Genomic DNA, 25004 nt, shown 5'->3' with positions numbered 1-25004 from the left:
CTAATAATTTGACATGTCTGCTACGGTATACTGTATACGGCAGGATGCCCTCACTCCTACTCCCAGTCATAATCAGCTCTCGACTCGGCCTCGGGAACAAGACAAATTTCGGATAACGGCAAGTAAATCTTCATAGTCTACACCATATTAAAGGTCGAGGCTAAATCAAAAGTTAGAGATACGTTACTTCAGAAACAATGTCGCGTCAATTCGACTTCAGAAAGTTGACTTTGATCCGGATGAAACTTCGCGAAATTCACACTGGGAATGAACGGGTGGACAAGGTCGTGCACGCCTTAACTAACGGCAGAGCAGCCAGTGCCATGACCGCCTACGAACAAATTATAGGCATCGGGGATGTGAAGGCAGCTCAGAATAGAGTAACAGAGGTGATTTTATGTATTGATTAGTTGTGTATATATTCCCTATATGATATAGGCCCCTAACCTTTGCCATATTAAAACCTTAACCCTAATAACTAGATTGATCTAACTAGCAAGTAGCATGACTAGACAGCTGGCAGCCGTCTGTTTCAAGGATTTTTCAACATTTTAAGTATGATGGTCATGGTGGGCCTTAAGTCTGCGCACCTAACAATTTGAGTTAAGATTTAACATGAATTTCTTCTTATTTCACAAAATCTTTCAGTTGATAATGTTCCTTACATCATAATGAGTTAGTGTGCCAAATATCTCATAAAAAATTGAAAGAAATATATGATTTTCTTGGAAAAAACCTCGGGCAGTCATTTTCAGATTGAAAAAAAATGGTACCCCATGTCTGCGCACTCATTCACTTTGCACACGATTCAGGGATTTTGGTGACAAAGGCTGCATTTTGAGGCTGTCACATGAAATGCCCTAAATTCATTATTTTTCCACCATTTTGAGTCAGATTTTTTTAAAGAATACCTGTCTATGTATTACATGTTTAAAGTTCGTGCTCATTGCGTATCTTCTTTTTACTAGAATCGCGCAGATACGCGGGTGCGCAGACTTGGGAGACTGCGCAGACATGGGGGAACTGACCATAGTCTTTGCCCACCAAGTTCGCGGATTGGCACACTTGCTGCTTCGCCAAGTACGCCAATCGGCACAAACTCATGACAATCCCATTACATTGATTTAAATAATGCTATCAATCACAAAAGCTAAGCTCCCTAAGCTGCGCTTCCTGCCTTGCCATTGTCAACTATTAGGTGACTATTGGGCCTGTGCTATTATTCTTTGAAAAATGGGTTATAAGTAGCTTGTTCTCTTATAAAAATCTGGGAATGAATAGCCTGTACACTTGTAGTTTGCCAATTGAAACTTGAAGGTTTCCATATATCTTCTAAACATGAGTAGATTATGATATATACATGAATATAAAGCTAATTTTATACTCTACAACTTTACTGCAGAACATTTTTCTGTAGGATAAAGCATAACAAAATTACAGCCATGTAAACTATGCATGCAAATTCAGAGCACCCATTTCTGGCATCCACAGAATTAATCCGGCAATAGGGGATTCCGTGCACAGCTAACAAAGAGTTAAAAAAAATTCTCCTCGACCTCGTGCATAGATGGCTCGCTATTGTGCAGCCACCATTAGGGGGTTAACAATGCAAAATCCTCCTGACGGGGCTCATTGATTTCATCTTTATTTCATAAGAATATATAAAAAGAACTGTACCGAAAATAAAAAAAGTAAAGATTATTATTTCGTTTCGGGCTGAAATGCACCAAAACGGGGGAAAATAAACTTAAAAGGGGGAAAAAACGGTGACTTCTTCTTCTGTTTAGTACAGTCCTCTTTACAGAGTATTGTCGTACTTGGCTGAGGCCGCATTCACAAAAGCACATGACATTTGGTGCAGTTGAAAAAAGTAACAAAACTAAAGTGCAAGTAAAAAGATGCATCTCAACTGGAGAGCTAATGGAGGGTAAGTGGTTCCAGGACCCAGGTGGCTCCTGAAAGACTCAGTTGAAGGAGCCAAAACCACTGTTGTAGGCAAGACATTCCACAAGCAGATGGTACAATGTACTTGGGAAAAAGCTGTGTTGGTAGGAGAGAATTCTACAATTGTTGTTTGAATTGTAGGCAATGTCCTCTGGTTGGTTCAATGTCTGTCGTGCAATGTCTGTCGTGCAACTTCACTTCCCTGTTTTATCCGAACTTAATACATAAACATATGGCCATTGAGTCCCCTATATACATTGAGCTAGAACATTGGTCTCTGTAGCAGAACAACCAACATAACAGAGACTGAAGCCCGGGGGGGGGGGGGGGGGCACTCATTATATAATGCATAGTGGGTATGTGCTGCGGAGGGGACCATTTTTACACTCAAATTTCCGTTCCAAGGCATAGCATTTTTGTCTTATTGAGAAGAAGAACGAAGAAAGCCGCTCCAAGGCATAGCATTTTCTTCTTATCGAGAAAAAAGAAGAAAGAAATCCGCTCCAAAGCTTCGCATATTTCGTTATGCCATTCGGATCGCATTGATCTGCTGTAATTTTGGTGAAAAGCGGCCGCAGAGGGCAGTCCTACCATCGCCTCGGCTCTCCGTGAGCGCACCTGGTGGAGGTCGCGCTAGCTGCATCATGCACACATGACCGTTCTGTAGGGATGCATACGCACTCACACGCTGGCGATCTGTTCCAAGGACCCCCGTTTTCACAAACATTTTTAGTTCCGAAGCCCATTCAGAGGAGCCTCCTTTTTACAATTAGCCCGCTCCAAGGCCCCCGTTTTTTGTCTCGCCCACGGCACACCCCCACCATTTTTTTGTTCAAGTGCCCCCCCCCCCCCCACGGGGACTGCAGCTCTTGGTCTAGATCTAACTAGATCATGAACATGGGTCTCATGATCTATCTTGTTTGTTTGTCCTACTCCTAAGGTAGACCAAAACTTAACTTTATTAGGCCAAGCCAAGGCATAAAAAGTTAAGCTTCAAGTTCCTTCTCTGTAATTTGGTTGTTCCGCTGAACTACTTTGGCCCCACTCACCAACATGACCAAAGACAGCTGGCAGCTGTCTGTTTCAAAGAGTTTTATAACATTTTTTATTAAATTGGAAAAGTTTGAAAGCTTTTGGGTGAAATTAATGCAATGATTCCATTATTGTTTGCCCAACTATTGGAGAATGTGGTTATTTTGATCGCTTTTTCTCAATAATGACTAGTGACCACACATTATTTGATTTGAAAAGGGCTCAAATGTTGCTCAATAATATCAGTGTGAGGCTACCACACCAATAATCAAGAGTATTAATGAATTTGATAAAAACCTTAACAACAAGTATACATGAAGTTGTTTGACCATGCTCTTTGGTCATTTTCACAATTTTAGGCGCATTGACCATTTTGTAAATTCATTCATGGAAACAAATTCAGGAATGATAATTTTTTTTGCATCATTTAATGTTAGATAGGACATACTATGTACATAACTTTCAGAAGTAGATCACAATGATTTCAACTTTCAAGTATATCAGTCTTAATGACTATTTATTAACTTGTGGTCATTTTGGTAACTTTTGGTCCCTACGTTTACCAATGACAATTGCAAAAGGATTCCAATGCTGTTGCTCTGTATTTTTTGTAAGATGTGTTATATCAATCATAATCAGTGACAAATTATTTAATTCAATATGATTATTACTAATAATACATAGTCAAAATGTGACCATTTTGTCATTTTAGCTACTTTGACCATTTATCCAATGTGTGAATTTTGAAGTAAACATGACTGAGCAGAATTTGTAGGTCCATGGAAATGCATTCAGTCCCTTTTGATGGGAAATATTATTTGGCACAATTCTTACTCAAGGCTCACCTTGAGTAAGAATTGTGCCAAATATCTTGTGACTGTCTACTATGGCCCCTTTGGTCACTGTAGGGTCCTATGTAGCCAGCATTATTTTCCCTCTTTATAGTCCACTTATACTGAGAATCATTACAAAGCAAAATTGGCCACAGTGAAGGTCTTTAAAAGAGTTTTGACTATTCATTTTGACCATCTTTGTATTTTTTTGTACAATGCTTCACAAACCTCACATTGGCATGATTGGTGAGTAACAAATTTACTCTTAATTCTTTTGAAGAAGTATGTACATGTATAATGCATTCTTTATGAAGTCATTCTCTGTGCTGATATTTTGGCCACTAGTTAACAATTTAGGACAAGTTTTCCACTTTCAACTTCACCAATCATGCCAATGTGAGGTTTGTAAAACATTATACAAATGGCGAAGGTAGTAAAAATGCATGATGGTCAAATCTATTCGTGAAATTCACTTTGACCAATTGCTTTGTAATGACGAAGCTTTGAATTGAGGATTAATGCCTTCCTCCAGAACATAGTACGCTGTATAATTGAAATTAAAAAAGGGGATTGATGTTATGGCTATTTAGGGACCATACAGTGACCAATTGGGCCACATTAGACAGTGGTGAGGTATTTGGCACAATTTTTACTCAAGGTGAGCTTGGAATATTTCCAATCGAAAGGGATTGCACGCATTTCCACAACTGCTCCTCAGTGGCTCAGTCGTGCTTATTTACAAAAGCCATACATTGGATAAATGGGCAAAATGGTCACAACGTTTTGATTATGTAGGCCTACTATTACTATTGAAATGAATAATTGATATAATACAACTTATTAACAATACAACATTTGAATCCTTTTTGATACGCAAATGTGATTGGTCATCGTCGGGGACCAAAAGCGACCAAAATGACCACTAGCTCATTAAATTGTCATTAAGACTCATACATGTATATTTGGAATCATTAATCTACTTTAGAAAGTTTAGAAAAATGTCTGAACATTACATGAAATGATGCTAAAATGTCCCATTCTTGAATTTTTTTGCCCCATATGTGAAGTTTCCATAAACATTTACTATGTGGTCAAGGTGGCTAAAATCATGTACATGTAAATGACTACAGTGCATGGTCAAACAACCTTATTATGCTCGATGTACAAATTGTACATGTAAAGGATTTTATCCCATTTATCAGCACTCTTCACCGATTGTTGGTAGCTCATGGTGATAATGATACCGACCAACACTTGAGGCCTTTTTCAATCATCAAAGCATGTGTTGTCACTAGTCATTATTGAGGAAAAAGTGGTCAAAATGACAAGAGGGTCCAATAGTTAGGCCAAAAACACTGGTCTGTGTGGAATCATTTCATTGATTTTCACCCAAAAGCTTTCAAACTTTCCCCATTTAACAATAATTGATGCTGATATTGACGCAATCCTGAATTTCTCCACACCATGTTCGATATACGTGTAGCCTGAATTAACATACACGTTGAGTAGGGGTCAAGGTGGCCAAAATGAACAAAATACTTTGGGGATGCTCAATTCTAAGGATTAAAAAACTGGTGTCGGGTGTCATAGCACTCCATTGTAACGATTCTGGTAAAATTTGAAGCATTTTTGGATAAATTGAACCAATGTCATTGGTCATTTTGAGGGCCATAAGTGGCCAAAATGACCATAATATTTAGAATCAGCATAAAATTCTACACAAGATGGACCTTTGAATGCATTCCCATTTTATAAGCCAGGAAGAGGATAAACATGCTGAAGACCTCAAATTCCTAGTTGTGTGCACAGTTTGTTATGTAACACTGTGCGAATGGTCAGTTATGTCTAAAGTACCCAAAATGACCCTCATAGGTCAAGTCTCAAAACGTGTGTGTTTTGTCAGATGTGTATCAATCAGAAATGATTATTTACGTCTGGGACCGACCTTTAACGTTACCATCTGAAAGACGTGACCAGGGCTCGAACCTCTGCATCAATTTGTAATTTCCCCACAGCTTGGATTACAGGCGCACGCCACAATGCCCCCATGCTGATGTGTCTTTTGTACATAAATATGTCCCTGTAAAGAAAAGTTAGAAAGTGTGATAAAAGTTACTTAAATTTCACTTTTTTGTACCTTTATTTCTGGAAATTCATCATGTGGGCTATTCCACGGTTACTCATGTTACATTTGGAGACACCTTGACTCATACTTGGAGCTGTAACTCCATTATTATTGATAGGAACTAAACATCTCCTTATCACAGCAAAGTACACAGTCTGACTATCCTTTGTATAAAATTTTTTTTTGAAATTTCATTATGCTCCTGGCAAATCTTTGGAATGTGTCGCTTACTCACGTTACATGATTTGGACATGCAAAAAAAGGTAAAGTCGACATAAGTGAAAAGTCTTCTCATACGAGGCTTTTGTGAAAATTGATTATATCCATTTCAAAGAAGTATATTCTAGTAGGAGACAAACTTTGTACATAATTAAGAAAATAAAGAACACATGGTTTTACTTGGGGTGCAGATAATATGGTTACTCACGTTACATTTTGTCCATGTATGGTTAACAACACAAATGTCATTAAAAATTCAATAATGTGTGTAAAATTCTTTGCTAGGAACATTAAAAAGAGATTTTATACCAAAATTTGAACAATTGGAGCTTTATTAGGGAGTAAGAGGGAAAAGTATGATTTTGCTTACTAATTATGCATAAATTAGCATAATCGCTTCCTAATACCAATTTGCATGAAATAAATTACTGTATAGTATTGTAGATTATGTCCAAGACAACCTGCGTGCAAATTTTCGGCATGATCGTGCGGCCAATGGCCGAGATCTCAAGGGGAGCCTGGGAGGCCCCACCCAGCCCCCCCCCCCCCCCGGGCCATATCAACTCCCAAAATACCCTAGCCTAGATAGGGTTACAGGTAAGGACATTAAATGTGTTGTTCGAACACTCTTTAAAGTTTGGTTAATCGAAACCAAGTCTTACTAATGCACTTTCGCATTGTGAATACTTCTACTAATATTCAATTTTTTGTTTGATTGTATGGCCACTGATATTTTGATGAACAAAGAGTAACATCAAAGAGGTGTACCCTCATTTTGCTTTTAATTAATCAAAAATAACTTCACAACTCACCATGAGACTTAAAACTTGACATCCCACAGTAAATGTTACCTAACTGCATAATTTTTACTGGTTACTCACATTACATGATGGTTACTCACGTTACAAAGTTACTTATGTTACAGTTTTTCTTCATTATTTTTATAAAAAATTGTACTTTTTAATGATTTTGATAGTCATCACTGTGTCAAAGATTGTTTGAAGGAATAGAATTTAAAATCCCACAAATTAACTGTGAAGAATTTTTCTCTCAGAAATAAAAAGTCAGTTTTTTGGGTTACTCACGTTACATAACCTGAGCAGGTTGCAATATTCATTTTTGAATGAGTACTACAAATTTACTTGAAAAGTTGTTGTGTATTTTAGGTAATTTGACTCTTCTAAACTTCAGAAATATATAAAGTGGTATGTTGTTGCAATAACAAAATGGTAATAAGGCATATTTCACTACTTTTCTTGTATTTTGGTACAGAATGGAAGACACAACTTTTGACCATTTTTTCCCAAAGTATACATATGAAAATAAACTTTTTATTTCTTGTTCCTGAAACTATTATGCATGAAGGACTTAAAGTATTAAAAAATTCAAGAAAATATTGAATTTGATTTTTTAAGCTCATGTCCACCAACCTGTGGAATTGCCCATGTCACAGTTTGTTCTGTAAAAGCAATGTTTGGAAGTTGTGTTTTGTTAATTCATTTTTTAAAAAGTTGGTTGTGAGTGCAAAAATGTTGAATTTTATGAACAGAATTTTACACCTTTAAAACTTCTGGTCATGTGACTTATGAATATTAATGAGTATGCAAATAGCTGCCAATGTACCTTTGTATAGTCAATCAGATGACAAAATTAAATTATTTCACGGAAAATACATTGTAATGTTACAGTGAGTGAATAAATGTTGATAAAAATATGTTAGGAAATAGTTTAGGCTCTGATTTTGATTGAGAAATAAAAAAGTGAAATTCTATCTAACTTGTTGAATTACTATGTACTTTCTCAACCTTATTTTTTTTTGTATTAGGTGCATTTCTCAAAATTTTCACCACACAGGATATTTGCAATAGTGAAGCTTTGCTGTTTGGGACATTGGCACTGATAATGAGTCAATATTTTTGCACGTTTTTAAATTCTTGGCTGATTGGCAATTTGCAAAATATGCGAAAATTACAGCTTACACAGTATCTGAGTATTGTGTTCACCTTTTGTACAAAAAAGAAACACTAAATGACCTCATATACATGCACATGTAATAGTATCATGAATGATCTCAAAGTAGTCTCTGTTCCGTTCTTAATGAACTTCATATCTCAAATGTTTTTTTTTTCAAATGTTCTATAACTGTGATTAATTGTGTTGCAATGACTTGATTCTAAATCTCTATTTCAGAACTTCATCATAGAAATCAAATCTGAATTATATTTCTGACCTTTTTGTTGTATGATTTTAAGTATAAAACAGTTTTTTCCCCAATACACAGTTATCTGAATCCCATGCTACTACTATTATATACTGAAATCTCACTTGACTTAATCAACTGTTTCTCATATGTGAATAATTTTTAAAGTGTATATACTATCTTCAAATGTAAATAATATTCAATGTAAACTTTGCACATTAGTCTTCGGACTACAGCATTGTACTCTGTTTTATATCTAATAAACCAAATTGAATTGAAATGGAAGTTTTTCATGAATAACATGTGTTACAAACAAATAGATAGTACTCTTTATAAAGGTGAAGAAAAGTACTTAATACATTGTACATGTATTGGTTAGCAAATTTGAACAGTAACGCTCCTTAGACACACATGATATCCACTGGTCAAGGTAATGGAAATAGTCGTTTTTGATTGAAACTGATAAGATATTTGCTTTTGTGTCATTAATACAGGTAGAGAAAGAGTTTCTCAAAGTACGAGAGGAAGTAGCTGAAGCAGGTAGGGAAGTGAGTGGTCTCCAAACAAAGCTTCATAGTTTGAGAGGAAAACTGGACCGTACTCCCAGAGATGACCCTAAGTTCCTTGAACTAGCTACTGAAGAACACTCCATGCTACAAGCTGAAACTCGTCTCAAGGAGAAATTCCAAAAAGTAGAAGCAAGAGAAAGAGACACCTTTTCCCATCTCTCTAATGCTGTTCGGGAGAGCCATGAGAAACAAAGGGCTCAAGAGGAACGTACAAAATACTGGTCAGTGATAGGCTCTGTCATAGGGACCCTTATAGGTATCATAGGCTCATCCATTGTGAATCAGAAACGTATGCATGAATTACGAACATTGGTCTCTGAGCTTAGTGCTGGAGACCTTGGATCAGGGAGCTCCCGTCAAGAACTTGCTGCTATTGTTCAACAACTCAAGGAATCTTTGGGTCAGGGCAGTGATGCCATGCAGCATCCAGATGTAAAGAACAGTATGAACCATACACTAGAGAGGCACGATGAGCTGTTGAGTCAACAGCTGAAGGCTATTGAGAAGTTGATGGATGAAAGGAATCATAAACTGAGTGATCAGATCAAAGGTATGAGGAGAATGACTGATGTTGGCTTGGTTAGTGACACAGGCACATTTGAGGAGTTATTAAGTGATACAGAACAGAAACTAGAATGGGAGATGAAAATGAGTACATTATCAACAGTAGTCTTTATTTATGGTGCATTTGCTTTAACTCTACCTATATTGTATAGTATATTCAAGTGATATCAGAGTCTGTATTAGTTGCTGTATGTAGATCCTGAGACCTCACCGATTCATTGCTAAATATAGTATTTTAACTTGTAATACTCTGAATGCAATTACTTGGGTCTATGATGAGTCAGACTGATTTAAATAAAAAAGGACTATTGTCCAGGAATACCACTTTTCAGACAAATGAAAGGATGTATTAAGATCCTATTTATATTTTTACCATTGAAAACATTTTTAATGTATTTAATACATTTAGAAATGACTTTAATGGGCATCCCTGTATTTTCTCACTCCTTTTTTCAGTTAAATCAAATTGTTTGTTATTACAAAAATTCAAAGAGTATCGGTATGTTTTGCTTTGCAAAGTTTTATCCCACAATGTTTCCAGGTGCTGCATACTAAATTACCCTGGCTGTGTAGCTAGGCTACTCTGGCTGTGTAGCAAGGCTAACCTGGCTGTGTAGCTAGGCTACCCTGGCTGTGTGGCTAGGCTACCCTGGCTGTGTGGCTAGGCTACCCTGGCTGTGTAGCTAGGCTACCCTGGCTGTGTAGCTAGGCTACCCTGGCTGTGTAGCTAGGCTACCCTGGCTGTGTAGCTAGGCTACCCTGATCAGGCGCACTGTATTTAAGCATTCAATGAATAACTTGCAACTTGGTACCAATTTACTACACCGGGGTGGAGATTGCCGAATGTAGATAAAAACTTTGCCAAATGACACATGGTGCTGTTGGAATTAAACCTTGCATTCATGGTGGACTGCTTTGAGAGATGGATCATACTGTTCTTTTATATTGATGATACAATAAGAAGCATCTATCTACAGTAGGCCTTCAGTGAATACAGTGTAACATCTTTGAATAAATACAAGTTAACTACTACATGTGTAATGTTCTGCAATATACATAATTTTTTTTTCAATTTAATGTGCAATTTTCTAATAAATGCAGATTTTTCTTTGAATTATAATCCAATTGAATACAGACCATTTTTTGGCCAACATCACCACCAAATAAGTTCTGTATATCGACACAAAAAAAGCTAATTTTAATTTTCATTTGTGATTTTGCAATACCGGTACTTCATGTATTTTTTAACAAGCGAAATGGATTAATATCACAGCACTTTAGATTTACAAATCATATGTTTGCATTACAAACAATTGAGATACATGAATTAAGTCACAAGAAATGTATTCTTTTGTTTTGGAAATAATGATGATATTATGCTTCATGTACTAATTTGTCTATTTGTTTATGAAATTATAAATTCTGTTACTTAATTCTGTCCTCAATCTCGGCTTAAATAATTGTATACTTGTTCTGCAAACATCCCTTTTCACTTTGTAATTGTATATTCTCCTGTAAATTGATTGTAAACTTTTTTTGTTGAAATGCCGAATAAAATAATAATAATAACATGTATTTTACTTTTTGGAAAATGCTATGGCATCAGTTATTTTCTTAATATTTAATTATGATATTTTTTCTGGATATATTTCAGACTTTAATTCTGATGAATGGAAGATTTCAAGCTATGTAAAATGCATTTTGTATAGAACTATTCTTGCCTGCCTAATAATAGTGGCAGATAGACAGGGTCTTTCATCGGCAGTATTTATGACAGCAACTAAAATTAACCAATGATTCATTTTATGTAAATTTTTACATAATTTTACACAAGTACATACTTGTGTACTTTTTTTAAAGGGTTATTAAAGGTCAAGTCCACCACAGGAAAATGTTGATTTGAATAAATAGAGAAAAAACAAACTAGCATAATGCTGAAAATTTCATCAAAATCGGATGTAAAATAACAAAGTTTTGACATTTTGAAATTTCGCTTAGTAAAAAAAACAGTGATACGCACAACTCAGTGACATGCAAATGGGACAGTCGATGATGTCCATCACTCACTATTTCTTTTGTTTTTTATTGTTTGAATTACACATTTTTTCATTTTACAGATTTAACAAGAAAGACCAACTTGACTGAACCATACATGTATATGTTCAGGGAGAAATCATTGTTGTTTGACTTGACAATGAGGAGAAAATTAGAATATTTCATATAATAAAATGCAAAATAAATAGTGAGTGGAATCAGTGGATGATGTCATCAGTCTCCTCATTTGCATACCAGCCAGTATGTGCAGTTAACTGTTTTGTGAAAATAAGCGAAACTTCAAATTGTCACAACTTTCTTATTTCACATCCGATTTTGATGAAATTTTCAGTGTTATGCTTGTTGGATTTTTCTCTTTTTATTCGAATCAACTTTTTGTTGGGGTGGACTTGAGAAGGTATTTTACACTGAAATATGATATTCATGTATAAATTTACCTGATATAATGTAAACACTGTTCAGGTCTTTGTTCTACATGTATTCAATCTTTGAAATCACTTAACTTTTTCATGTATACAATAATGATGGCATTTAATGCATTCTTATATTATTTTTTCTACATCTTTGATAGGATTTAAAATGATGTTAAATTTCTTGTCAACAATTTAACCCTTACTTACCTGAGCTATTATGGGAGTTTAAGGGGGCCTTTTAGGACCCACCTTTAAGATCTCTGCCGCAGATCAAGCGACCATGAGAAAAATTTGTTTTCATAGAATACATGTAGCATAATCTATGCCATTGCATTAATTGTACTAAATTCATTTATTTTTTGTTTATATGAATTGATAGGTTCATTCATATAATCATACTTATTGCTCTTATTCACTAAATAAAGCTCTTAAAATGCAAACTGTTTGTGAAAATATTCTTTATGGCATTCATAACAACTATAAATGAAAAAAAAATCTGGTACCAAAATCAATTTATGTATTTTTATAATTTTTAAATTTCTTATGTATGGATCTCTTTGTTTTTTATCTTATTTTTTTTTTTTACAAAATACATCAGGAACATTATTTCAGTCATAAATAGCATCAAATCAAATAACTGTTGTCAATGAAAGTGAGAATAATCACTCATTTATGATTTTTTTGATGAAACAGATTTTGTATTGACTTTGTACATGATATGACCGTTTTTTAGCAATTTTGGACTGACTTGCCCTTACATATTGTTGCATAATTCTGTAATCCCGTAACCATGCATCTCAAATTGGTCTCAGAAGTTGTGTGAGACTAAAAGGTAATAAGTCAGAGAGCAGTGTGGTAAAAAATATTTGTGCAGCAGATATATTTATTTAAAAAATATCAAGCCCCCCCCCCCTCCCCCGTAATACCATGGTCACATTTTCTCTACAGCGGCCTGCGTACAGCAAGTAAAAAACAGCCGTTTCAACATTTTTTGTACCAACTACATTAGGTGGTTTGAATTAAAACTAATAAAACGGCTGTTTTTGACTCGCCATACGGCCGCCGGAGAGCAAATGTGACCAGGGTATTAGTTAGGGTTAAGGGGATTTCATTCTCAATCTACTCACTGTCATAAATTTTCAGCTACATGTACATGTATGTATGTGTAGGAGATATTACCTTCTCATGTCATGTGCAGTTTGTGCAAGTACGTTGGGCTGATGATATTCATATTGTATAGAATTCTTATGAGGTGATAATAGACTAGTTTAATATTAAACCAAAGAAGGAATGTCTTCCACATGAACTTACATGTACATTGATTTTATACATCCCTCAAATACTTTATTATAAAGGTAAAATCTTGATCAGTATGCTGTTCTTCTTTATTTTGCAGTAATTACACATTACATTCAACATTGATGTAAGTACTATAGATGTTTTAAGTGTAGATAAGAAAAACATATTGAATGTATGGCTGTGTAAAGCATCTTACTATGCTAAAGCAATTCAAATGCTGTTAATATGGTATTATATATGTATTATTAAAACTGGGAAGTACTAGCCAGTCTAACAACTGAAGACATAAGATTTGAGATGTTATTTGTTGATAAGTTTAGGTGTCCTTGTTAAGGAGTTGGGAAATTATTTGTGTACACCTCATTTGAAAAGAAGAAATAAAAAATAACCACATATAATGATGGGGTAAAATTTGAATGGAAAATAAGGGACAAAAGACAGAGGGAAATAGAGAAAGGGTGGAGGGGAGAGATAAAGGGGGGTGCGTGAAACAGAGTTAGGAGTGAAAAAAAATGAAGAAACAAAAATCATAAAATGCTGTAAATAGATACAGCATTTTAGATGAAAGTTAAAGTAGGCACTACAGTCAGTAGGCAGACCGGTCTAAAAAAAGTGGCTTCTTTCATCCAAGTGATATTCATGAGAGAGGTTTTGCATATATGTAATGAGTTTGATGCAGACCAAAACACCTCTTAATCCCATCATTGCTACTCTAAATATACATCAAATTTCAAGATTTTGACATTATTGTAAGGAAGAATGATTCTTTCAGGCAAAGATACTACAAGGGGAAGATCAGACACTGACGATTTTTTGAAACGCTCGATAAATCAATGCTTATGGGGAAGGGCGCCCAATAGCGTTAAGTAAGTAAACCTTCATATCGGCATGCGACTGTGTATAAAACATATGGGGAAAATGAGAGGGGAGTTTGGAGAAGGCTCAAGGGTGGTGCATGGGAATAATTCCACGTTTTATTACCAAGAAACCTCTGAAATATATTCATCTCAAATTTAAGGGGAAAAAAATTGAAGAAAAAAATTGAAATGTAAAAATCGTCTATTCCTTCTAACCATCATTTCTCTCATGTTTTGTACACAACCATCTCGCAATACGCAACGGTAAAAAGGTTGTTACTTAACCCTGTAGGGCGCTCTTCCCAAGCGTTTCATTACGCAGTCTATGTACTGTCCGACCTTCCCCTTGTAGTATCTGTGTTTTAGGTCATGTGTTTGAATTTAATTAAAGATTATGTAATGTAGGTGAAACTTTTTATCTAAAATATGCTACAAAATAATTACTTTCAGACAAAAATTGCTATTTTTACACTTTTTGTGTGAGCCCAAATTATTCTAAGATCATGACAAAGCTGAATACCTATGCTATCATTGAATGACACAACATACACAATAAAAACTATGCTCCAAACAGACAATTCTATTGGTCATTCTATTAATAATCTTTATTATAATTTCTATTCTCTCATAAAATAAATCTCTGTAATTACGATATACTGTTATGGATTTGGCCATTTTCACTCTTTCCAATCAAGGATCAATTGCCTAATATATAGTGGCGGAGAAACAAGAGTTCCATAGGCACAGTCAATGTAAAACTACTTCAAACAAGATGAAATATCATCAAGTATAGTGATTATAGACACATCAAATTTAACTTAATTGCTTATTTATACTCTATTCTGACACTGTTGAGTGTCTGGTTTCTATGCATTAAGGAGGAATAATTATTGGAAAAACGGTTTAACAGACCATGCAAAAGGTACTGCATAGCAATATCACTTCATAGTATTTATAAATACATTATAATTGAGGGGAGAGCAAAATTATTTTACACAACATTAAATAATGATAGTAATAATCTATCCATACCAAATTTTTCCATTCCATTTACCAATCTGTGCTGAAATCACATTAAAAAAATTACAGCATTTCTCTCCAAGATTACAGCATTTATCTTTAAGATATTGTCAATGCCACTAGCTGTTAAAATCTCAAACCTCTAGGTTTTTTTTTTTTGAATGCTCTGTAAAACCTATATTTTAAGGTAATAGTGGCAACCTCCTTTAGAGAAACCCTTCTGCTCCCCTCCCCAATGAAAAAGGGATTGCTACCTTTGTAATAACACTAAAAAATATTTAAAGCAATCTGGATTGACTAGCCTAACAATGATATACAATTACAGGTTTGCTAAAAGATTACAATAACAATGTCAAAAGCATGACACCTCCTCTCATTCCTAACTTTTCACTTTAGAAACAGATTATATGTTTAATGTACAGCAATAATCTCATAAAATGTGTCTCTCGATAACTTCAGTAAAAATTGTTTACAGTATTTTCCAGGTAGATGTAAGCTTCCGAGGACAGTATATATGTTCTTTAAGTACAGGCAAAAGAAATAAAAAAGTATATCAATGCCAACTCATTTCAACTAAATTATGTTAATAGCTATGAGGTACCAATCATAAATATTACACAAGTGCTAACATGTAGTAAAAGTAAATAAAGTATTAAACTACTCACCATGCATGTTCAAAGCTTTACATGACTTTAATCCTAACAGAGCCATGTTATTTTGACCTGTCTTAACCCTAAATAGACTGGGCTATTTCAACGCCTAAGAAGACTGGAGGGGGGGGGGGCTGATTCCCCCTCGCAATTGCGATGAAAATTGGCACGCACGTTACACATGGCAATACAAAAACTATAACAAGAACTATAACATCAAATTTTCCGAAGAATCTCATTGCTCATTAATTATGCTAATTTATGTGCAAAATAATAAGTTTGCTCTAATTAATAAAATAATGCCCCTAAAATGTTAATATTTGTTTCACATACTCTAGATAGGCATCTGATTAAATTTTTTAAAAATTTCAGCATCACATTTGTTTTCTTATGTATTCTATTGTTTTCTGAATTTCTTATGTTATTTCGTTGTTTTTCGACTGGAAAACTGGAAATTGTTGGGACTTTATTTGACCATAAACAAGATGAAATTAATCTATTTCAAGCAGTAAAAGAAAAAAAATTATTCATTTTATGAATTTTGGCTAAAAACACTATTTGCATTGGATTTGTACACAAATTCATGTTTTTTTAGTAATTTCATGTCTACATGCACTTACGAAATGTTGCGTTATTTCGGAACCGAGTACCCGAGGGTCACAATTTTGGTCTCAAAAGTTGCGCGAGATTTGAAAGTAAAAAGTCAGCGAGCGACACGGTCAAAAAATTTTGAGCGGCAGATTTATCACGAAAAATGATGAGGGGGGAGCTGAATCAGCCCCCCTCAACCACACACCAAGGTGTTACTAATGCGTTACAGATTTATAACAGAAAATGTTGAGGGAGGACAGATCCCCCAGGCCTTTGAGGGATTGTCAAAGGTAATCATTAACATCATCAATTCAATACACCAAAAAATTCAATCAAAACAACATTATAAACCTGATGCTAGACTAGGTACTACATATACATTTACAATAATAATTATTATTACAATATCATTTTGTTAAAACATATAAAGGGAAAATATATAACGGGAATATATCCCAACACTAAATACTTTATTCCTAGCACTATACTGTATGATATCATATTAGATTGAGCTCAAAATATATAACATGAAATGAACAACTAGACTTTGGTATTGGGTGTTTCATCAACGATTGTACATGTAGTATGACAAATTGTTCTGACTTGGATTGGCTGAGAAGCAACAGTGATACTATGGTAACCATCAAATAAAACAAACTTTATTTAATAAAACAGCTGATGGGTCCTTTTGTGAAACCATCCCCATGCTAAAAAAAAACAGAAAAAAACTCACACAAATGCTCCTATGATATAATATTATAAAAAATATCACATACCTCAAGGAGAAATGAACATGTACTAGTGCTGAAAAGGATAGTAAAAAAGAAGAAGAGAATAGAAAGGAGAGAGGATTACATGAGACAGAAGTACTGCATGATGAAAAGATAAAGAGTATAACAAATCTACTACACTAGTTACTTTGATCATTCATTCAAGGTTTAAAAAGCATATCATAGTCAGTATTTAGTAATACTTATAGAGAAGCTTCAAACATTCACATAATATTTCATGCCACAAAAACAAATAAGTATATCTTTCAGGTAGTCATATCAAATGTTTTCAAAACAAGCCAAAATCCTGTAATAAAACCTCTACAAATAATCAAATACACAATGCTATTAAAAAATAAAGAAATGTAATTCTTATTATTCAATAACAATCAATATTTGCTAACCCAGGGCTATACTATCTTCAAGAATATGAGGCAGAAGCAATTACTGCTTAGATCTGGAGCTAACAAAATATGAACAAATTATGATGGTAACTACCCTCTCCCCATAAAATAGGCCTTCCTTAATGAAAGTTTTTTTTGTACTAATAATTTTCTAAATATTTTTATTGCTTTTCTAATGTTTATTTTCATTATTAGTTCCTATAATATAGATTTTTTTTTATACTATTATCAACCCTTCTCTAAAGGATTTTTTTCCCCAAGAAATAACAATGTCCAACTTAAACTAAATACAATGAATTTCATTCTTACAACACATAAATGTCTGTAATACTACACTCATCATGTGTAAATATATATAAAGTAACATCAAAGGAAAATCCTGTTCATACCTGGTGGGTGTTTCATAAAGCTGTTCGTAACTTAAGAGCGACTTTAAGAACAACTGGTGATCCTTTCTTGTGGTAAATGGTATATACATTGGCGATGGTTAAGCGCGTAAGAAAGGTTCACCAGTCGTTCTTAAAGTCGCTCTTATCTTACGAACAGCTTTATGAAACGGCCCCCAGGCAGATATAACTTTCTCTATGCACATACATGTATACCTCTTGCAAATGCTAATACATTGGCCATGCAATAAAATACTAGAAATGAAACATAAAGATTATCAAATCATACAAAATGAAAACCTCTCATTTCAAACAACTGAATACTATTAAAATACTGTAACACTTAACACAAATCATTTGCAACAGTGCAGAATATATATACTACAGAGGTGAACAGGACAATCATTATCTGAGTTTGCAAAAGGTTATGGTACATGACAAAAAGTTTTTAATGGTAAACATTTTTGTTTAGTGAGTCAGTTATGATAACAACTTGATCATATATTGATACAAAGATGCAACATATTTTCCCCAAAATAATCATTCACTGGTCTGTCTGATTTCTAGAAATACTTTCCATAAATCCTAGGAAATATGAATACTACATTAATACTAAAGATATGCTCTTTATTCAGCCATGAATTTTTTTTTTCTAACAGGGCATTTATATTGTGACATTCATGAACAAAAATATAAATCCAAGCCCCATTTATGTAAAAGGAGATAGGTAAAAAAGATAAAAATCAATTCATGAAGTTTGCCTAAACTAAAAACTTCATCACAAATATAGTCATTTCCCAACAGTATACAAAAATACAGGGCCATCCAAGTACCACATATTAATCCTACTAGTACACGAATCAACTGACTTTAAGACTGATAATTTCACATATATTTCATATAACAATTCCTTTATCATGAAATAACATGAATTATTTGCAAAAGAAATAATCTTAAACTACCCTTTCTATTCTTAAAAGTAATATTAAAAAACGAATTTCACACCTTAAATCAAAGAATATACTTTACAAGCATAAATTCCTTTATATCATTAGCTAAATCTTCAGCAAAAACAAAACTTTCAAAATATACTTTTTTCCCCCTTTATAAAGATATTATAATTTCTATTAATTTGAGTTTTTAATAAATTTTTCTTCCCTTTCAAATATACATGTAAAGTAATATTACTGACACATGCAAAGATCCTTGTAATCTAAGGGTAATATTAACTATTTTTATTCCAATGCATGAAAACTTACACAAGCATATAAAATTAATTGTATAGTAATATTAATACCAAGTACTTCTACTTCTACTACTGCTGCTGCTGCTACTAATAGTAGTAGTAGTAGTAGTAGTACTAGTACTAGTAGTACTACTAGTACTACTACTACTACTACTACTACTACTACTACTACTACTACTACTACTACTACTAGTACTACTACTACTAGTACTACTACTACTACTACTTCTACTACTACTAAACTACTAATATTACCTTACATTCAGGAGAAAAACAGAAAAAATACTTTTAAAAAAAAGGTTAAGTAGATTTACATCTCTAAATCAAGAGGCTTCCTTCCAATTTCATAAAAAATTCAAATAAATAAAATAAACTGAATCAAAGTAATTGCAAATATAAAAGCCTTAATGAAGCAAAATTCAGAGAAGCCAATGGATAAGTAAAATTTTAAACTGAATTGAAATATACAAATGAAGTGTTTATCACAGCTCCTTCACCAATAAAGAACAAATGACATTCATTACACCAAATCTAATAGGAATAATTATCTTTTGATATTATATTCCTTTCACATAAATGACCATTAACATGGGTGTATCCTATGTCATAAAAGGAATCTAGGATAAAATGTTGTGAAAATACCAAAGCCACATTTCTCTGAGATCATCAATGCCAGTTGGAAATACAACACAACTAGTAATGGTTTAAAGTTGTTCTAGTGAAACACTCAGTAAATGTCAAATGTATAGTTTTGTCTCTTGCCAGGACACAGGTGTTGGCATATTCACATGTGCTTGTGAGTATATGCCAAGATGATATTTTTGCTTTGCATACAAGACATTTATCAGTAATCTCTCTAGAGTTTTCAAAATTTTCTACAGTGGACCACCAGTGAGTTCACAGGTAAATACATTGGTGGTTCAAAGTTTAATATTACATAAAATGAGTGTTAAGGATGGATAGGTTTACATATATTCAAATCATAATATTTCATTAAAAAAGCTGAGATAATGGCAAGTACCTGAAGATCATCATCTAAGCAACATTTAAGCTTTGCTACAGAACATGCCCTGACTCATACGTAACCCACAACTCTGCTCAGCGAAGATTCTCTCACGAGAAGACAGCTCTTCAAACTTCTTCGGTTGCTTACAGAACTCACACTCTTTAGGGCAGACAGGAGCATTGAAGCGTAAACCACTCTTAGCCCATACCTCTGACAGGGAGCTAACAAATTGGTCCATCATTTCAGCGGTATGATATGGAGATGGGGCAATTCTCAGCTTTTCCTCTCCAGAAGGAACTGTTGGTTGGTTGATGGCTTGAACATACATGTTATGGTCTTCAAGGAGTTCATTTGCAATATTGGTGTTTGCTTGTGGATTACCAACCTAGAAAAGAAGATTTACAAAGTGTTGGTTAATCATAAGTCAAAAAAGGAAAACAAATCTTGTACAAACTCAACCACAAGATCACTGTTAATAATACAACATGAAAAATCAAGATTTTATATTCAGCTTAAGGTAAATTTGATTAGTTAAATATGATTAATATATGATGAACTTTGATACACTTAGGTCATAAAAGAAAATACATCTTTCTGAGTCTAGTCTCTGAATAATAATAATAGGCATTTAAATAGCACCATCTATCTAGAAATATTCTATTCCGAGGTGCGTTATTATTATTATTACCCATGACTTTAGCTTGAGCTGCCTTTCAGCTCTCATGCATTCAAGGAATTAAGCCTGTTGGGCACCCATTCATCTCACCTGGGTTGAGTGCAGCACAAAGTGGATAAATTTCTTGCTAGAGGAAATTACTCCATGGCTGGGATTCGAACCCACAACCCTCTGTTTCAAAGTCAGAAGACTAATCCACTGGGCCACAATGTTCCACACTTTTAATATATATGCTTTGAAGTCTGGCTTTTGTTCTGAAGTTTGGCTTCTTGAATATGTTTTTTTAGATGATTATACACAGACCCTAATATACATATTATACACAATCAATATTACAATATATGGTATTTCTAATGCATGAGCTGCCATTGAGGATAAAATAAATTGTAAAATTGATATAAAATTACCTCAAAATTTAGCCAAATATGACAGAAAATTTTAGATATGATGATGAGGATGATTTCAATTGAAGAAAAAAAAATATTACTAAGAGATTGCTAATATGCATAAAAAAAATTGAAATTACATGATCAAGGTACACCTTTGATACAAACAAATAATATTGCATTAGTGCATCTGTGTGACGAAGGCCCTGTAGCACAAAGACAAGGATTTGAATGCACCTCCAAATTCAGGCGCATATTCAAAATACATGCTTTTGATTGGTTAAAAATCAATTTGAATTTTATTTGAACCTGATGTGATACAAATTTTTTTTTTTAAAGTGAGAGAATAGCCTATGCAATGAAGCATCAAAGCTCTCTCTATCAACTTACATGTATAGGAATGATATGACTAGGGCAATGGACTACAGGTAAACCAGCAGCAATAAGTTTGCCTCTCATCAGAGATACAGTATCCTGATGTTTGGCACGGAGAGCAATACCTTCTTCACTAGACAACACCTGTAAAACAACAATACAATCAACTTCAGCATTTGATGAATTTAATGAACTCAATACTTGAAAACTTTAAATATAATTTCATCCCCTACTGCCCCCACCAAAAGTGATGGATTATACACAAAGTGTCATCCTTATAAAAACAAGCATCTAGCGAAAAATGAAAGTGTACGTTAAAGTTAGCCAATGCTTAGTTTAGATCAAAGAATGGTATTAAATATATTATTTACTCTCTGTGTTTGAGAAGTACAAATGGTAGTCACTAAAGCTCAGAATGAAGGGGGGGGGATTCGACCGTGCGATCGCACTGAAAATTGGCATATAGGTTGCCTACATGTAGGACATCATCTACAAGATTATATAGTAATTTCAAGCAAATTGTTATTAATTGATAATGCTAATTTATTATTAAGTAATATCCAAAATCTACCTTTTCCCCAACTCTCTTAATAAAACTCCAAAGGGCCATGAGATTAATATTTCTAAAAATTCTAATCAATCATAACTCTTTGAATACTAGTACTCTTTGTGTTACATGATCACCAGTCTTACAGTTTCAATCATTATCTTTTAGTGTTACAGGACCTAAGAGTTAACGAACCTCCCCCCCTTCCAGAAAAAAGTACTTCCACTAATAATAATGATAATAAAAACTTTAAAATACAATATAATAGAAATAAACAAATAAATGATTTTTTTCAATATCTTTAAATCTCTGAATTATTGACTGTAGAGAAATTTTAAGATAAAATACCAGGATTGTAGCCTGTGTCTTTGGAGCTAATATGTTAAGTAAAAAGAAGACCATTCCTTATTATAAAAGTAATTCCCATGAAAATGGTAACCCTAGCAACATACTTACATCTATAGAAGCAATAGCTCCAGCCAAGACCATAGGGGGTAGAGATGTAGTAAAGATAAATCCAGCAGCATAGCTACGTATCATATCCACGAGATCATGATCACCAACTATATATCCTCCTATCATTCCAAATGCCTTCCCTGTAGATCAATAGAAATAAAATAATTGTTAAGATTCCCATGAAAAGAAAACATGGAGTCCTGTAGAACTTTTCTTTCAATCTATATACATGTAATGGCAAGATGAAAAGGTATGAATGCTTTGAAAACTGGCAAAAAAATTGTATATCTACAGGATTAATAAATGATTGGGAAAAAAAAACGAGTATGAATATTGTAAAATGCAAATGTTCAACATGATCACTATTGTTTCATTTTGTATACTGAGACGTGAAAAACATCTGTTACAAACGTAATTAACATTAATCAATAAAAATATGGATATTTCTGCTTTATGAAACAAATTTTTACTAAAAAATATTAGACTGAAATAAAGATATAAACAAGAATGTAAATTTTAGTCAACCTTATAAAAGTCCAACCCAAAATCTTCTTGTATTAAGGTTGATTATACACACAAGAAATTTCTCTTTAGTTAATCAATATTTTCATATATGTCATGGACATTTATAGGTGAGGTTTAAATTCAACTTTGACCTCAATCCCAGCAGATTTGACTGTAGAGCTAGTTGGTTGTATTTCTATAAACTAACGAGTGGAGCACCTCTGACAGTCTTGCCTCAGACCATGGTAATGTGACCTCAATCTCAGGCAGGATGTTCAGTTATACTTAATAAATAACTTATGTCCGAGTTTCATGAACTAGATACATATACTTCATAAGTTATTATGACATTGCAAAAACTTAACCTTAAGGTAAAGATTTGATTTGATGTTGATGCCGCCGCTGTCAAAATCTGTCAGAAAAGTCTCATTCTGCTATGAAGGCAAGACAAAAATGTTCCACTGGATATTACTGAAATCTCACCTAAAGTTCCTGATACAATGTCCATATCTGCCATACAGCCATCACGTTCCCCTACACCAGCACCATGACGACCATACAATCCTACAGCGTGCACTTCATCAACATATGTGATGGCTCCATATTTATGAGCTACATCACACATCTCTTTCAATGGACATATAGCTCCTGTAATCAATCAAATACAAATAAATGACAACACTATCAAGAGGCAATACTGACACATCTACAAAGAATTGGATGTGCTGTAACCAGCATTATTATGGCAAATATATTAAGTACTACAGCAATTCCATGAATACTTTCCAAGTTAAAAAAATCACATGTTTTCTACAAGCAATTATCCCAAGGCCAAAATTGAATTTCATATTCCCTATTGTCAACATAAAAATAAATCAAACAATGAAAAAAAGGAAAACAAAATTAAACTTATTACATACCGATGAACATTCTGATAAGTCCACATAAAAATAATAATAAAAGTGTTAGAATTTTAAATAATTTACCTGTCATTGAATGGACTGTCTCAAATGCAACTATCTTAGGAGTGAGAGGGTCTGCTTTCCGTAACATTTCTTCAAGATGAGTTGGGTCATTATGCCGGAATATAAACTTTGGTGCTTGGCTGTTTCGTATACCTTGTATCATAGAGGCATGGTTTCCTTCATCAGAATAAATCTCACATCCTATAAAAGAAAATTTTACAATAGATGATGAAAATAACCACATATATTATGTAGTCTGAAACAAACTACCAGTACATGTTTATCTCATACTTATACAGACAGACAGCCACAAAATAGAGTAAAGAGTATATGTGCAGTAAAGACTTAGAAAGATATGTTAGCAAAGAATGCTACTAACCTGGAAGTAACTTAGCCAATGTGAAAAGAGTTGAATCATTTGCTACATAGCATGATGTAAATACAAGACCAGCATCCTTCTGATGTAGCAGTGCTACCCTTGCTTCTAGATCTTCGTGGTAGGTGGTGTTCCCACTTATATTTCTTGTTCCTCCTGCACCCGTTCCATGCTTAGCTAATGCATCACTGCAATTACAGAAAAAAAAAATCAATAATCATAGGAAGAAACTCACAAAAGCTTGAGTGCCATGCAGACCAGCTAAAGTTGAGGTACATGTAATAACATTATCATGTTGAGCAGGGAATGCTAAGAACAGTTTTTAGAACTGAAGTGACTATCATTGATAAATATGATTTTATTACTATCATTATTATTGTTGTTATAAATAATATTATTATTGCTAATTTTTATCTTAATTTAACACTTTAATGAGAAGCAATCACATACATGTAGCTTTAAAATAAACCCACATTAATCTTTTGCATATGGAAACCTGGTACACCCAGTATTAAACCTATATTGGATAAGATGTT

The 25004-nt window shown here is 33.9% G+C and overlaps 2 protein-coding genes across 2 annotated transcripts in view; one reads left to right on the top strand and one right to left on the bottom strand.

Annotated features, from left to right (window-relative positions):
• The first annotated feature begins 55 nt into the window (after positions 1–55).
• LOC121410203 (mitochondrial potassium channel-like) lies at positions 56–10781 on the top strand. Its single transcript, XM_041602130.1, has 2 exons — positions 56–389; positions 8848–10781. Exons 1-2 carry the CDS (start codon positions 198–200, stop codon positions 9649–9651), a joined length of 996 nt encoding a protein of 331 aa, XP_041458064.1. The 5' UTR covers positions 56–197; the 3' UTR covers positions 9652–10781.
• Positions 10782–19862: 9081 nt separating this feature from the next.
• The window catches only part of LOC121410202 (5-aminolevulinate synthase, erythroid-specific, mitochondrial-like), a 35765-nt gene continuing 30623 nt past the window's right edge, over positions 19863–25004 (bottom strand). Inside the window, exons 6-11 of the mRNA XM_041602129.1 lie at positions 24472–24656; positions 24114–24293; positions 23611–23775; positions 22624–22763; positions 21636–21764; positions 19863–20568 (exon numbers count right to left, since the gene is read on the bottom strand). Of these exons, the coding sequence (XP_041458063.1) occupies positions 20224–20568; positions 21636–21764; positions 22624–22763; positions 23611–23775; positions 24114–24293; positions 24472–24656 (1144 nt within the window). The 3' untranslated portion in view covers positions 19863–20223. The remainder of the gene's footprint in view (positions 20569–21635; positions 21765–22623; positions 22764–23610; positions 23776–24113; positions 24294–24471; positions 24657–25004) is intronic.

This window comes from Lytechinus variegatus, chromosome 3 (assembly GCF_018143015.1).
Source record: "Lytechinus variegatus isolate NC3 chromosome 3, Lvar_3.0, whole genome shotgun sequence".
Lineage (NCBI taxonomy): Eukaryota > Metazoa > Echinodermata > Echinoidea > Temnopleuroida > Toxopneustidae > Lytechinus > Lytechinus variegatus.
This window is presented reverse-complemented; position numbering and strand designations above follow the sequence as displayed.

Excerpts from the sequence above, each read along its gene's own strand:
- LOC121410203 (XM_041602130.1), top strand. The coding sequence starts at position 198 with ATGTCGCGTCAATTCGACTTCAGAAAGTTGACTTTGATCCGGATGAAA. Across the intron at positions 390-8,847 it reads CTCAGAATAGAGTAACAGAG|GTAGAGAAAGAGTTTCTCAA; the intron begins GTGATTTTATGT and ends TCATTAATACAG.